Source organism: Tenrec ecaudatus, chromosome 6 (assembly GCF_050624435.1).
Source record: "Tenrec ecaudatus isolate mTenEca1 chromosome 6, mTenEca1.hap1, whole genome shotgun sequence".
NCBI classification, from domain to species: Eukaryota; Metazoa; Chordata; class Mammalia; order Afrosoricida; family Tenrecidae; genus Tenrec; species Tenrec ecaudatus.
Genome location: NC_134535.1, coordinates 133,916,996 through 133,931,302, shown reverse-complemented (window position 1 = coordinate 133,931,302; position 14,307 = coordinate 133,916,996). Strand labels below are relative to the sequence as shown.

At 53.5% G+C, this 14,307-nt stretch overlaps 1 protein-coding gene across 1 annotated transcript in view; it reads right to left on the bottom strand.

Annotated features, from left to right (window-relative positions):
• CACNA1C (calcium voltage-gated channel subunit alpha1 C) overlaps positions 1 to 14,307 on the bottom strand; it is a 728,086-nt gene that overhangs the window by 642,799 nt on the left and 70,980 nt on the right. Inside the window, exons 2-3 of the mRNA XM_075552255.1 lie at positions 13,309 to 13,632; positions 11,659 to 11,762 (exon numbers count right to left, since the gene is read on the bottom strand). Of these exons, the coding sequence (XP_075408370.1) occupies positions 11,659 to 11,762; positions 13,309 to 13,632 (428 nt within the window). The remainder of the gene's footprint in view (positions 1 to 11,658; positions 11,763 to 13,308; positions 13,633 to 14,307) is intronic.

Sequence of the window (14,307 nt, the reverse complement as noted above, 5' to 3'; positions counted from 1 at the left end):
AGCAGATTCGGAGTGATGAGTGACTGAGGTCTAGCAAACCAAAGACCTGCCCCAGCAGCAGGAGGGGCCTCTGGACAGCGAGCCCCTGTGACCGCAGGCCAGAGAAGCCAGAAGATCGCCCGCCCACCCGGACGGGCACAGCGCAAGCTGGCTGAGCTGCCACATGTCCACTGAGAGCGTCTCTTCCCAGAGGGCTGGATGCTGGCAGAGGGAAGTCACCATGGAGATCTCTGCCAAACCCCATTCACAAGGCCCTGTGGGCCAGAGAGGAAAAGAGGGACGAGTCCGGCCGTCTTCCCCGAAAGGTCACACTCCTTAGTGGAGAACCAGAGAGCCAGGGCTCCTTTCTGGTGGCTCGGCTGCCTCCTTCAAACCCACTGAGCACCAGGAGCGCGAAGCTGGCCCTGCGCACAGCGCTGAGTGCGGGCTCTGCTTTCCCCATCCTCTCTGCGGGCATCGGGGCCAGCGAGCTGAGCAGAGCAGAGATGGAGACAGAGATAGAGAGGAAGGAAGTGGGTCGCCCTGGAGTGGCCAGAGCTAACGGACAGGGATGGGACCTTCTCTGCCACCTGAGCCACTGCCCATGACTGCAGTAAGGGGACAGGGAAGTGGCTCTGTCACGAGTTCATGGAGAAGGGGCGGAGCATAAGCACAGCATCCACTCCGAAGGACAGCCTCTTTCTCCAAGATGCAGACACGGACCCAGAGCCCATTCTACAGTGTGGACACACCCCTGCTCATCCAAAGCTTCCCATTAGTGAGAGACACACAGGTGTAAACAGGAAATGGCAAGTACTTCCTGGAGACAAGTCGGGTGCTTTGGGACTATGAAGGAGAAGCAATAAGTCCAATCTGGAAGGCCAGGGAAGGCTTTTCCTAAAAGACATGACTTCTCACCTGGGTCCTGGGCACACAGGTCAGCCAGCCAGAAGAGCACCAAGGAGCTCTCTTGGTGCCGGAGCTACGTTTCCAGCTGCTAATCTGGCTGGAAGCCACCAACGGCTCAGCAGGACCAGAGACCTAGCGGTCTGCTTCTGGAAGGATAATGGCCTAGGAGAGCCAGTGGGGTAGGTCTATTCTGGCCTCCAGCATCTCCCGGAATCAGGATCAACTTAACAGCACATGGGAACAAGAGGAGCAGACAAGGGAAGATGTTTTATGGGGGCCAGAGGAAAGAATCCAAAGAACATGATCTTAGGCCGAGTTGCCAAGGATCGGTCGAAGCAAGCCAAGCAAAATGGAGAACACAGTGTTTCGGAAGTAAACACTGAGCCAAAAGGAGCAGCGACCCGCCCGAGTCCAGGGTGAGGGAGGGAAGGGAGCAGGGAGAGCGAGGAGTGTGGTGTTTTCCTGCCATTGTGCACTGCATAACCAACTACCACAAACACAGCCTTCTATCAGCTCACAGTCCGGGAGGTCAGAGGTGTGGCCAGCCGTGGCTGGGTTCTCTGCTCCGGGGGTCTCAAGGATGAAGGAAATCTAAGGGCCGGACAGCTACACGCTTCTCTGGAGCTCAATGTCCTCATCCAAACCCCGTTCAGGTGGTTGGCAGAATTTGGTTCTTTGCTTGTCAGTCAAGAGGTCCCTCTCAGCAACGAGGGGCCCCTCGGATCCTTGTTCCATGGCCCCCTCCATCCTCAAAACGGCAGCCGAGAACTTGACACGCAGTGAATCTATCATGGGTTGGAAGACACCGATCTGGCAGCTTCAATCCAAAATGAGGAAGAACAAAGGGAATAAAGGCGGGAGGGGGAGGGGAAAAGACATCTGAGAAGCAAAAATCAATGTTATAAAAGCCATGAATTAAACTCGGTGCACTTTATTCCTAAGTGGGCCCCGTAAGCCCTCCCTGAGGATCTGTTTACTGCTACTCTGCACGGAGCCATCCAGGCGCTACAGCCCTGATTCCCAAGCCCACAAGGAGGGAGGCAGCAACCTTAAAGGGCTGGCCCTGGAGCCGGCAGACACCCCAGCGGTGGGGGCACAGGAAAAAGATGGCCCAAACCTTTTTCCAATCATTGGGTTCCAGGACCACTTGGAGGTTCTTTCCCTCTCCCATTGGCTTCATGGTATTCCAGCAAGTTTAATTACTGAAATTTCCAGCGATTGTGCAGGGACAACAGATGAAGTATGTTCAGAATTGTTCTCTTAAGGATCCAGGGACGTGTGCAGGGCAGACAATGCCTTCTCCTGAGTGCAGCCTATCCGGGATGGAGCTCACCACCGCACTGGAGATGCTCTCAATGAGCCCCATCCTGTGATCGCTTTCTGCACCGGTCTCTAGTGAAGCACCTTCTACCCAGCTCCCAACAGAGCCCTTTCTGCAAATGGCATCCGCTTTGGGGGCAGGAGTTCTCTCCTCTGGTTTTGAACACTGAGGAGGCCTGGCCGCACAGTGGTTACAGCGCTCAGCTGCTAACCAGAAGGTTGGTGGTTCAAAGCCACCAGCCACTCGGAAGGAGCGGGACGTAGCTGCCTGCTGCTGTATAGGTTAATAGCCTCGAAAACCGTAAATAAAGCAGTTCTATTCTGTCAGAATCACGTCAGCACCAAAGGGCATTTCTATACGATGTGTGGACCGTGGTGGTTTGGCTGTTGCTATGGGGCTGGAAGCTATGCCACCAGTATTTCAAATGCCACCCGAGACAGGTGTCAGCAGAGTTTCAAGACTAAGACTGACCAGGAAGGCCTAGCTATCTACTTCCAAAATATAGACCTACGGATCCCAACAGAATGCTGTCTAAGGAAGTGTTAGAGATGAGCCCCTGGGCTGGACAAGGGATTCCCATGACAGTGGGCAGCAACAATGGGCCCAAGAAGACCAGCACATGTGAACACGTCATGGGACCGGGCAACACTTCCATGTGTTGGACTTGGCGTAGCAGTGGGTGAGAGCAGACTTGAACGGTCACGGAAAGCAACACTTGTGTACTGTAGCTTTCACCAAGACAATACGCTAAGAATCACCCTTTCTGAGATCTCTGGGATGGCCTGGGTGGGAAAGGATTTGTACTCTATCCCTCGCCAACAGTCTCTGGGGTGTCTACTACCTAAGGGGCTGTTCAAAGTAGATGAATTGTCTGAATCTACAAGACAGTAGAATGGGAAGTCTGAAACATGTGAGTTCTTATATGCAGGGACCTCGAGGTAACAGTGAGAACAAACCAAGGGGACACTGGTGGTTTGCAATCGCACAAGGTCTGTGCCAGGGTTGTCTCCTTCTGCCATCGTTAGTCAATCTGCATGCTGAGCATATAATCCCGGTAGCTGGACCACAGGGAGAACGCAGCATCGAGGTAGGAGAAAGGCTCGTTAACAATGCAGACGACACAGCCTGCTTTTACTGAAACAAAGAGGACTTGAAACCCTGACTGGTGAGGATCTATGAGTAAAGCCCTTCATCCACTCGATAAATATGACCGAGAGCCAGGGAGGTGCCAGTTACTGTTCCAGGCACAGGGGATACGACGGGGAACAAATGGATACATTATCTCCCCGCAAGGAAACAAATAAGTGATATAATATAACCTACTGTTGGGTGAATTAGAAATATTATATGCCGTTCCCTGGCTCCTGGGGTCACTCGATGGTGGTAATGATTATGGCTAAGCAGGTATTATGCCAGAGAAGGAAACACAAACAGAACAGGTAAGTGAACCCAACTAAAGGCCACATGGTCGAGGTCTCTCTTCCTGGATTTGGGGCTCACAGCCCTGGCTTCACACAGCACAACTTAGGGAGCTTCTAAGACATTCTCTCTCCTATGCCCACTCACTACTTGCACCGATCCAATCGGAACCTTCGACGGCTGGTCTTACTCAGTAGAACCACTCTGTCAATACACCGTGTCAGGCCCATTCTCTCTCACCTGCAATCAGTCTGTACGCTGCCGCCTCCCTGCATCACAACGCCCCCCCCCCATCTTCACAGCACTGCATTAGTGTATGACGCAGAAGATGTGGCTTCTCAGCTGCTTTTACTATCGATTACTGTATTTTATAAACCCCGGCGGTAGACTGGGTTACATGTTGGTACTACCAGCCTGCTCTATGGGCAAAAGATAAGGCTGTCTGCTTCCATAAAGATTTACCATCTCAGAAACCCACACAGAGCAGTTCTGCTGTGTCCCGTAGGGTCACTGTGAGTCGGAAGTGGGTCTGGGTTTGGTTTGGGATGGGCGTTTCTGCAAAGGGTGCATGTCAGGAGCATTACCATGGCACAGACAAGGGGGCTACACAATATGCATGGACAAACTGAACGAAAAGACTGAGGGGGCGTCCACGGCCTTTGTGAAGCAAGACATGACAGCAGGAATAGTTTGTTTGTTTGCATTATAAAAATCCCACGAGAAAGACTTCTCAGACTGAAGCACACCTGGTGATGAAAGAAGTCAAGGCGCACTGTAAGAAGATGAACTCAAAACCCAGTGTCATCAACAATCGCTGAAGACAATGCGGATGCACAAGCAAATGTGGTGAAGAAAGCTGATGGTGCCCGGCTATGAAAAGATGTAGCGTCTGGGGTCTTAAAGGCTTGTAGTTAAACAAGTGGCCTATCAGCAGTGAAGCAACAAGCCCACATGGAAGAAGCACACCAGCTGATACACTCATGTGGTGTCATCAGGACCAGGTAACAGGTATCAGAAGACCCATAATAAGCAAATAAACAAAAATAAATTGTTGAGAATGGAGTGGGGGTCAGAGCAGAGGCCCAAAACCCATCTGTAGTCAATGGAACATCCCCCAACAGAGGGGTCACAGGGAAGGGATGAGTCAACCATGAGGCAGTAAAGCACCAATGGGAACACAAATATTCCTCTGGTTCCTTGAGGCTTCCTCACCCCCCACTCTCATGACCCCAGTGCTGCTTCTCACTCTGAACTAGACCGGAGCATGTGCAGGTGTAGTTAAGAGATGGGCACTCATGACACATGGAATCCAGGAACAGGAGTGGGAATAGCGAGACCAGAAGGGGAAGGGGAAGGGGGGAAGAACAGGGGAGGAGGGGAGGAAGGAGGAACCAATCAATAATTGACACACAACCACACATACCCCTCTAGAAGGAAGAACAACAGAAACCATGGGGGAAGGGAGACAGTAGTTGGTGTGAGATGTGAAAATAATAATAATTTATAATCTATTGAGGGTTCACAAGGGTGGGGGGAAGGGGGAAAAGGCACTGATCCCGAGGGCTCAATAAAAAATAAAGGTCTAGAAAAGAATGGTGGCGACATATATGCAAATATGCCTGATACAACTAATGTATGGATTGAGGTAAGAGTTGTAAGAGTCCCCAATAAAATGATCTTTTCAGTAAAAAACAAACAAAAAACACAGTTGCCATCAAGTCGATTTCAACTCAAGGCGAGCCTACAGGGCAGGGTAGAGATGCCCCTGTGACTCTATCGGAGTGGGAAGTCTCAACTTCCTCCCTCGGAGCGGCAGGTGGGTTCAAACGGCTGACCTGGAGGCTAGCAGCCCAACGTGTAACCACTGTGCCACCAGGGTTCCTATAAGGCGACCAGGGAAATCCAAGGGGGCAGCTTTATTCACTTCCACGTAGAAGGTCTAGCTTGATGCCAACCCATTTGTGGTCATGCAGATGCTGGGCCCCACACGGGGCAATCTTAGTCGGACACTACCCAGCCTCAACTTCACAGGGGCTGAAATACCCTAGATTCCTGCGTTAGGACTGAGTCACGATGGGGTGGAGCCAGGCACACGGGTGGGAGGGTGGCCTGAAGTCCCCACAAGCCTCCCAGTCCTCTCCCTGTGGGGCTTCTTCCACCGGCAACGCAGGCTGGTTATCAGAAAACAGAGAACATTGCTTTGGTCGTCCAGTGGTCGAATCCTTACCGTTCATGAGCCGGACCCGGGGTAGAGTACCTGCCAATGCACCTCAGGTGTGGCCACCACCCAGCTGCCCGTGGGGGCCGGTGTGTTGCTACGATGCTGACCGGGTTTCAGCAGAGCTCCCAGATGCAGGCAGACTAGGAAGGAGGGGCTGGAGGTCAGCTCCCCGAAAACAGCCAGTGAAAAAACTCTGTGAGTGACAGTAGTCTGTTGGGCGAGCAATTGTGGGAGCGCACAAGACTGGGCGGTGTTGCGTTCCTCTTGGCGTAGGGGGGGAGGCTTGGGGGGAGGAGCCCGACTCTACACACCCCAAGCTCGCTCAACTCCAGTTGCCAGAAAACAGCGTCCTGGTCTCCTCTCCCACCCTTCGCAGGCCTGAGATGCCACTGATGATAACAGACTCCCAGGGACCAGCCAAGACACCGACCTCCAGCCTCTGGAGGACACGTCCAGTGGTACTGACAGGCACTGTTATTAGATTAGCGGCGAACGGTTGAGCCCACTGAACGCTCACCACCAGCCTCATTGCAACCCCGAGCTTGCAGGAAAAAAACTTGACCTCCCAACCCTTTCCCAAGTTCAGCGCAAGCCCCACATTGTAGAGGAAGCCCCCTCTAAGAGCCCCATTTCCCTGGTATCTGCTCTCTTCAGAGCTCCTAAGAAAAAAAGCTTAGCCCCACCCCCAACTAGTCCTTTCCTGGTCTCTTCCTCTCCCCTCCCCACCCCCCTGAAAGCCTGGCTCTTGCGTCAGAAAGTACCAGCACTCTTCTTTGCCCAAGGTCAAACGCCAAGTATATTCTCTTACTACGTCAATGCAAGTCCAGTACTGGGGGTGTCCACACACACGCATGCACGCATGTGCACACACGCATGCTGAGTTTTCTCTGCTTGCAAAGACTGTTCATCTAACATCATACTATTTCCCAACTGAGGACCAGCTGCTGGTCCGGGGGGGGGGGGGGCGTTCACCATTGCCCTATGATAAATGATGGACCGCGTAGAAGGCGGCAGGAGCTGGAGAGCGCACAGTAAAGAAAGAAACACAGCATTGCCGGTCAGTCCAGTCTTCCTTGCACTTCACTAGCAAGGGGTAAGGAAAACCAGGGTGGCGGATGGGGGTGCAGAAGGGCACCTGAGATGGAGCAGAAAGCACACGGGCGTGAGAGAGAGATTCCCAAAATCGAGTCTGGAGTACTTCCCGTCCCTTGGAAAGAGAACAGCGAGAGGTGGACAAATAAAGGGGGAGGATTAAGCAGGTGGGGCGGGGGCAGAGTGAGGAGAGGACCTCTCAAAGAGTGGAGGGGAGTCGAAGAGCTTGCAAGAGAGGATGCGTGCAGGAGCAGGCGTGGATGCGAACGTGCAAGTGTGTGTGCGGAGAAGAACCGGTCCTCAAACTCTCAGCACTGATGAGGGCCCATCACCCTGCTGGACCCTAGAGAGCGCTTGTGGGTACACAGGAGCAGCCTCACAGGGATCTTCTCACAGGATGGAGCTTTGGGTCACCCCCACCCCCACCCCAGGAGAGTGGGTTAAATCAGGAGCCTCCTGGGGCCTGGTCCAGATGAAAAGAAGGCCTGAGGGTGTGTCATTAGCCAACTCACCGCCGGACCCGGTTCACTGAGGTTCTGAGGACGCCTGGAGCAGGGGATCCCCAGCTGCCCCTTTGCTATTGCTCAGGCCAGGGCTCGCCAACTCCCCTGAACCTAAACAGCACTCTCTGGAACTAACGGAATTCTCAAATTTCCTGTTAAGGGTCCTCAAATCATTTGAAGCTCCAACTCTGGCATGGCAAGAGGCCTAGTGTGGTCCACGGAGCTCAGTAAGCTGTCATGACATGCCTATGATTCCAGGGTCCCGGGCTAGGTACACCTGCAAATGCACATCCGCACTCCACCTCCTCATTAGATGATGCCGACCCCCCCGTCCTCCCAGGTGAAGCGTCCATGAGCTCCCTCTCCAAGAAGCGAAATGAGTCGGTCCTTCCTCCCTGCCATTCTAAGCCAATATCTGAGGCCACAGGGCTGACATGTGGACGCGGGGTCAAATCACCGAACAAGCGTAAAACGGACAGAGGGAGAACTGAGAAGGAAGCCGCTGTGCTCATCTGGGGAAAAGGCAAGGGGGGTGGGCAGGCAAGGGCAGCAAGGGTCATCTTCCCACAGCCCCTACGAGCGCACTCCGCTAAGCCTGCTCCATATTCTGACACGTTTCCTTCCCAAAGCTACTCTGGGAGGTGGGTACTATTCTGCCACTCCCGCTTTACAGACGAGGAAAATCAGGCACGTGGAGCTTTATTAAGTGACTTTGAGTGTGACGTGCCGTCAATAAGAATCTCCATGCCTGCTCAGTGACAGGAAGGTGGTTTTCAGGAGATGCCGCATGACAACCAGGCAGCAGTGTCGCTGGCCAGCAAAGGGGAGCAGTGCAGATTTATTTTGCCGGGGGGAGAGGGGCGGGCACAGGCAGAGCCGTGTGATGGGAGAGGCCGTAAGTTCTATTTGGGGCCTGTTTGTTTTCAGTATCTGACCTCCTCGCACATACAGAGAGCTGAGTGCCAAGCCTGTGCGTGGCGCTTCCTGGTAACTGTCTGCCTTGCTGTTTCCCAGAACCTTCTGATGTGATATTGGCTCTATCACACCATTGAGGAAGCTGAGGAATGGAAAGGCTACATTAACACGAGCTTAGCATTAATAACTACAAAGTGGCGAAGCCGGGATTTGAACTCAGATCTTTCCCGTGCAAGTTTTGCCCTAAGAGGTCTGTACTTCCCAAATCTGGCTGACGTTTGGCACCCCAAGAGGACTTTAAAAATGCATTCTCCTAAGCCCTGCCTGAGAACCACTGAATCGTATCCACCGAAGCCCATTAGTCTGTACGGTTTAAGCGTCCGTGCGGTTCCCATGGGGGCAGCAGGAGTCAGAAGTGACTTGATGGCAGTGGGTGGTGGCCGCCCCATAGTATGATGGAGGGCCCCAGGGTGAGCCCTGGGAAGGGTGGAAGGGTCTGAAGTCACATAGGTTACTTTTGGCCAAACAGTGTCTCAAACCAACCATCCTGCTCCGTTAGAGCAGCGGTTCTCAACATTCCTCGTGCCGCAACCCTTTTCTACAGTTCCTCATGTCGTGGTGACCCCCCCACCATAAAATGATTTTTGTTGCTACTTCATCACTGTCATGTTGCTATGAATTGGGAGACCCCTGTGAAAGGGCCGTTTGACCCTCAAAGGGGTCATGACCCACAGGTTGAGAACCGCTGAGTTAGAGGAAAGCCACAAAAGAATGGCATTTCTTTCCTACCTGAGTTTGACAGCTGAGATTCAGATCAGTGACCTTCCAGAGACCTATCCCATTACAGGGACAGATATGGAAGACAGGGACCAAGGAGCTGAGGAGTGAACACAATGAACTGGCAGAGGAGCAAGTACAGACCAACTGCTCCCACCAGTCATAGTCCGCGGATTCCGATCCACAGCAATGTTGCAGCCTAGAGCAGAGACAGAGTCCCATCTGCCTCCTGTGGAGCAGTCAGTGGGTTTGAACCGCTGACCCTTTGGTTGGCAGCGCCATGCTTCCTCCGCTGTACCACTGGGTCTCTGAAGTACAGGCTGTTCTTCAAAACCCATATGTACCGATTTATATTTCTACCTATACACATATACATAGGAATGCACGTATATTTTGCTGACCCATATGTCTTCACCACAGGAAGTCAGGGATGAAGCTAGAAGAAATGAGGACAGTGTGTGTGTGTGTGTGTGTGTGTGTGTGTGTGTGTGTGTGTGTGTGTGTGTCGGGGTGTCTGCAAGGTGGAGGAGACCTAAGCATGGCTTGCTTCTTGTAATAAGTCACTGCCCAATGCATGACCTCTTGCTTGAAAGAGTTAAGAATCCTCTCCAGGCCTGGAGTCCCTTGTCAAAGCCCTCCATGTTCTCTCCCTATTAGCCAAATCTACAGCGTAACCCCACGGCCCAGGTCCCCGGCCACCCCACCAGCTCTCTCACCTTGTTGAAGGCACAGGGGCACCCCAGGCAGCAGAAACCTGGTCAGGGGAGCATAGGTAGGACTGACTCACATGCTGCTGTGGGCCTTTTAAAAAACAAACGAACAACAACAACAAAATCCTCTTTATTGAGGTATAATTTACAGACCATAAAATTCACTCATGTTAAGCATGTGATTCGATCATTTTTCAGTAAATGTGTACCGTGGTGCAGTCAGAGTGGCGATCTGATTTTAAACACACGCCCATCACTCTATGGTACGATCTTTAAAAGTTTAAAGAGAGAAAAAAGAGAGAAAGAAATCCATTTCCTGCCAGGCTGAAGCCACTGGAGCTCCAGACGCAGCTCAATGGGAGGCCTCACCGGCTCCCACCAGCCCTCCTCTGCCAGCGAGCCCAGGGTCACCCTGGCAGGCCCAGCCCCCCTGGGCCCACCAACACCTCCTGAGCCTAAGAGAACACCAAAATCAGCCATCCCCTAAGCCAAAGCCTCCCTGGAGGCAGAGCCAGAAGCACATTCCGCTTGTCGCCAGAGCTCCTTGCAAGCCAAGAGAAAGAAGTTGTGAGGGAAGGGCAGGGCTGCAAGGGTTTGGGGAGACCCCTGGAGGGGCAGGGAGGGGGGACGAGGGGAGGGAAAGGGAGGGGAGGGGAGGGGAAACACGCCCCTCTTCCCAGGGCTGTTCCTGAGAGCCAGGTTGGTTTCTGTTTATTTTGACACTGTCACGACTGATTGCCGGGTACTCTTACAAGGTCACACCTCGGGGTCTGCGCAGACGGACCTCAGCTGGCGCTTGCCAGGTCCTCACTCTGCGCCCACCGAGCACCTTACCCAGCCCGGAGCTACAGCTCCCGGTGGAACACATGGGCATCACGGGGACACTCAAGATGCACATCGGATTCCGCTGCTCAGAGGAAATGTCATCATTTAAAAAGGGAAAACACAAACTCCACCCAGCTGGCAGCAGTGGACAGGAGAATCCCACAGCCCCCCGCTGCTTTCCAGTGCAATCTCGTCAGTCGGATCTCACCAACGTCGAGGGAGGAAGGTGATGGGGACAGGGAGAACAGTGGCTTCGGGAGGACCAAACTTGTTTCGTGGAAATCCACGTGTTGTTTGCAAAGGGGGGGGGGTAGAGGCGCCCCAGAGTGCCCGCTTTTGCCAATCTCATTCCAGAGCCCTTTCCCTCCCATGCCCAGACGGGCCGAAGGCCTTTGTAATGACTTCACACTCAGCCGAAAGGAAACACGGGCTCCACTTTTTTCCATAGACCAATCCTAACCCCCAATGGCCAGCACTGGCCTCCCCACAATCCAAACGAAACAGCGGCCTTTCCCAGGAAAATGAGACCCTTTTAGCGGACTAATGCATCTTGGCTAAAGCCAACGTTCCTAAAAGCTTCCTAGAAATTATTTATCGCGAGGCAACGCTGAAGGTCACCTGAACGGACCCGGCCAATGGAATGAAGTCAAAATAAATACAACAAATGATCCAAGACTAAAGGTTGGCTCCGCCCCACACCTGCACTTGGGACGTACGCGGCACATTTGGGAGCAATCACGGGATTGGCTACTCAACGCGCGTGCGCGCGTGCACACACGCCCAGCGCTCACTCCCAGCTAATCGCAATATTCTTTCTCAGAACAGGTGATAAGACAGGAGCTGATTTGAATAAAAGAGCAAAAGAGCTCTCCAGACTGGAGCTCTGCGATGCTTCTGTACACGTCAAGTCCACGTCCACGTCCACATGCCGACAGGACGTGCTCCATCACGCGAGACAAGGCGGCAACGCAAAGAGGGCAGACTCACCAGGTTGGAGTTGGTGGCGTTGGAGTCGTCTTCTGGGAAGGGGATATAGATCGCTAAGGCCACGCAATTGGCAAAGATAGTCAGTAAAATGATTATTTCAAATGGTCTGAGGAAAGGAGTCAAGGAAGTCCACGCTGCCGAGGGCACAAGTGGTACAAACACAATACACATCCGTGCATGCTTTCGAAAGGGATCAAAGATTCATCAGAACGTTGTTTAAACAATGCATTCCAAGCCCCTTGTATTCTGAAAAGAAACATATGCCTTTTTAAGTGCTTCTCGTGGGCCCCCGCCAAAATTCTTCCTAATATGTCAAAAGCAGTGGAGGCCAGTCGCGTGCCAGAGTAAACACAGATTTCTAAAAACTTTTCCCCCCTCTTATTTATTTAGATTGCATTTGACTTCATTTTCCCTCCTGTGCATTTGAGCAGTGCCTGCCCAACAGGACCCCCCAGCCCAGCCCTCTCCTCACGGCAGCAGGGCAGCTTCGGGACAGAAGCGTCATGAGGGAGGTTTGACTTTTCATCTTTGTCATCCAAGCCTGGAGTCTGGGTTTTAATCTTTGACAGAGAAGTTTAAAGGGTTGTTTTGTTTTGTTTTGTTTTACTGCCTCATGCTCCAGCAGCTTCCAGAGAGCTCGAAGACCAGCAAGGGGGGCCTGGGGAGTAGGGGGGGTCTTGGGTCTCCCAGAGCATGGTGGGATGGGTACTGTGTATATCCGGTCTGGTGGCAGCCATCTTTCCTGCTATGTGAAAGGCAGTTTCACTTCACAGATGTATGTCTGATCCATCTGTGGGGGCACCGCCTTCAGGGGGCAACACCCAAACTAAATTCTATGTCGTCGTCATATTGATTTCTCCACTGATATTGCCTGCCTGGGAACCGAAGGAAAACCCGGGTCCCCTACTGTCAGCAGGGTGCTCAGGGAGAGTCCCAGGCCCAGATTTCAGGACCACGACCCCGGGCAGGAGACCATCTTATGTGAACACTGAGCTAATGTGCTACAACACCCCACCCAACAAGACTCACCTAGCACCCACCTGCCCTGAAGACAAGAGCGAGGAACTTTGAAAAGAAAGGTCCAGCGCTCATTCTCTGAGCCGTTCACCCCTCAGTGTCACCCGGGGGAGGGCAGCAGAACGCTCCCAGAGAAATCCGTGCCCACAGAGAACGAGCTCCAATCAGGAAAAGACCGTACCGATCACTGAGTCCTAAGGACACCCAAGGCGCAGAGCGCCTGGGAAACTTCTCCAATGTCCACGGCGAGTTAACGAGCACGTGCTGGATTAGAACCCAGATTCCCCGATCACTAAGTCCAGCGCTCACGCCACTGCCACAGACGGTGTGAGCAAGTCTTCGCTGGAGGGGCAGAATCCCACGACCAGAAGGAATCCTAGAGATGAGCTAGCCCACAGCTGTTAAGCAGAGTCCTGGGCCCTCCCCCAGCGGTTCCGGTTCAGCAGGTCTGGGGAAGGGCCTAGAACATGGTACTCTAGCAGTGCTCCAGGGAAGGGGAGGCCATGGGCAGAGGACCCGTTTGTAGGCAGAGCACTGCCAACAGAGACCAGTACCCAGCAGGCCTTGAAAGGATGCCCCGCGTGCCCCCCAGGGTCCCTTGGCGCGCCCCACCCCGCCCTGCGCTCAAAGGATATTTCCATTCCACGATGCTGATGCACGCCCTCCGGATGGGGTTCTTCAGCGTCAAGCAGAGCAGGGCGCGGGGCGGGCGCGTGGCAGGCGTGCTGCCCTGCTTCTTGGGTTTGCCATACTGCTGCCGCTTCCGCTGCGTGGAGCTCACCGTGGAGATGGTCGCATTGCCAGCGCTGCCCATCAGCTTCGCCTGCCGGGCCGCATCGATGGCCGCCTGCCAGGACAAGGCTGCCCCCGGGGTGGGGATGTGCTCAGGGGCAAGCCCCGCAGCTGCGTTGGCGTTCATGTTGGCATGAGCTGGGCGCGGGCTCACATAGTTGGAACCTGCACAAAGGGAGGGCAGAGACAACAGTTACTGGAGAGAGAGCAGGGGAGCTTGTGGCATTGTGGCAGGTAGGGGCACAGTGGCGATCCCAGGGAGTCATGCAGGGAGACGGAATTGGGAAACGTCTTCTCACTCAGCTGTGTCACCTTGGACAATGAGGCCCTGCTCTGAGTCTCCCTGCCCCATCTTAGGGGACAGGAGTTCCGATGTCTGGGCCCGAGAAAAGGAAGGTGTAGACTAAGGACATGGTACCCCATTTCTACCAATGGGAACAAAAAGATAATCATTAAACAGAACGAACACTGAAGGAAGGCAAGGAGGAGGAACGTCGGGTTGATATGAAGACCATGGAGAACGGGTGAACCAGAGCGTGTCGTATGACTGAATGGTGATACATGTACCACCGATAGAAAAGCGTGAATCACCCCACTCTGTGCACCTGAATTTCCAAGTCTGAGAAAAAATACAATCAAATGAAGGTGTTGGGGTCTAAAGTCATATCCAGGTACCCCAGACTCAGCTGGGCATCCCGTGCTGGCAGGATGCCAGAGGTCGGGAGGCTGTAAGGCATGAAGACAGTCCTCTGGTGTCCCTTTCTCACCGGGAGTGGGACCGATGGCCTGTCTTGAAATGGGACAGGTCTGTGCTGTGTGCTTTCATCAGTCGAGGGCAAC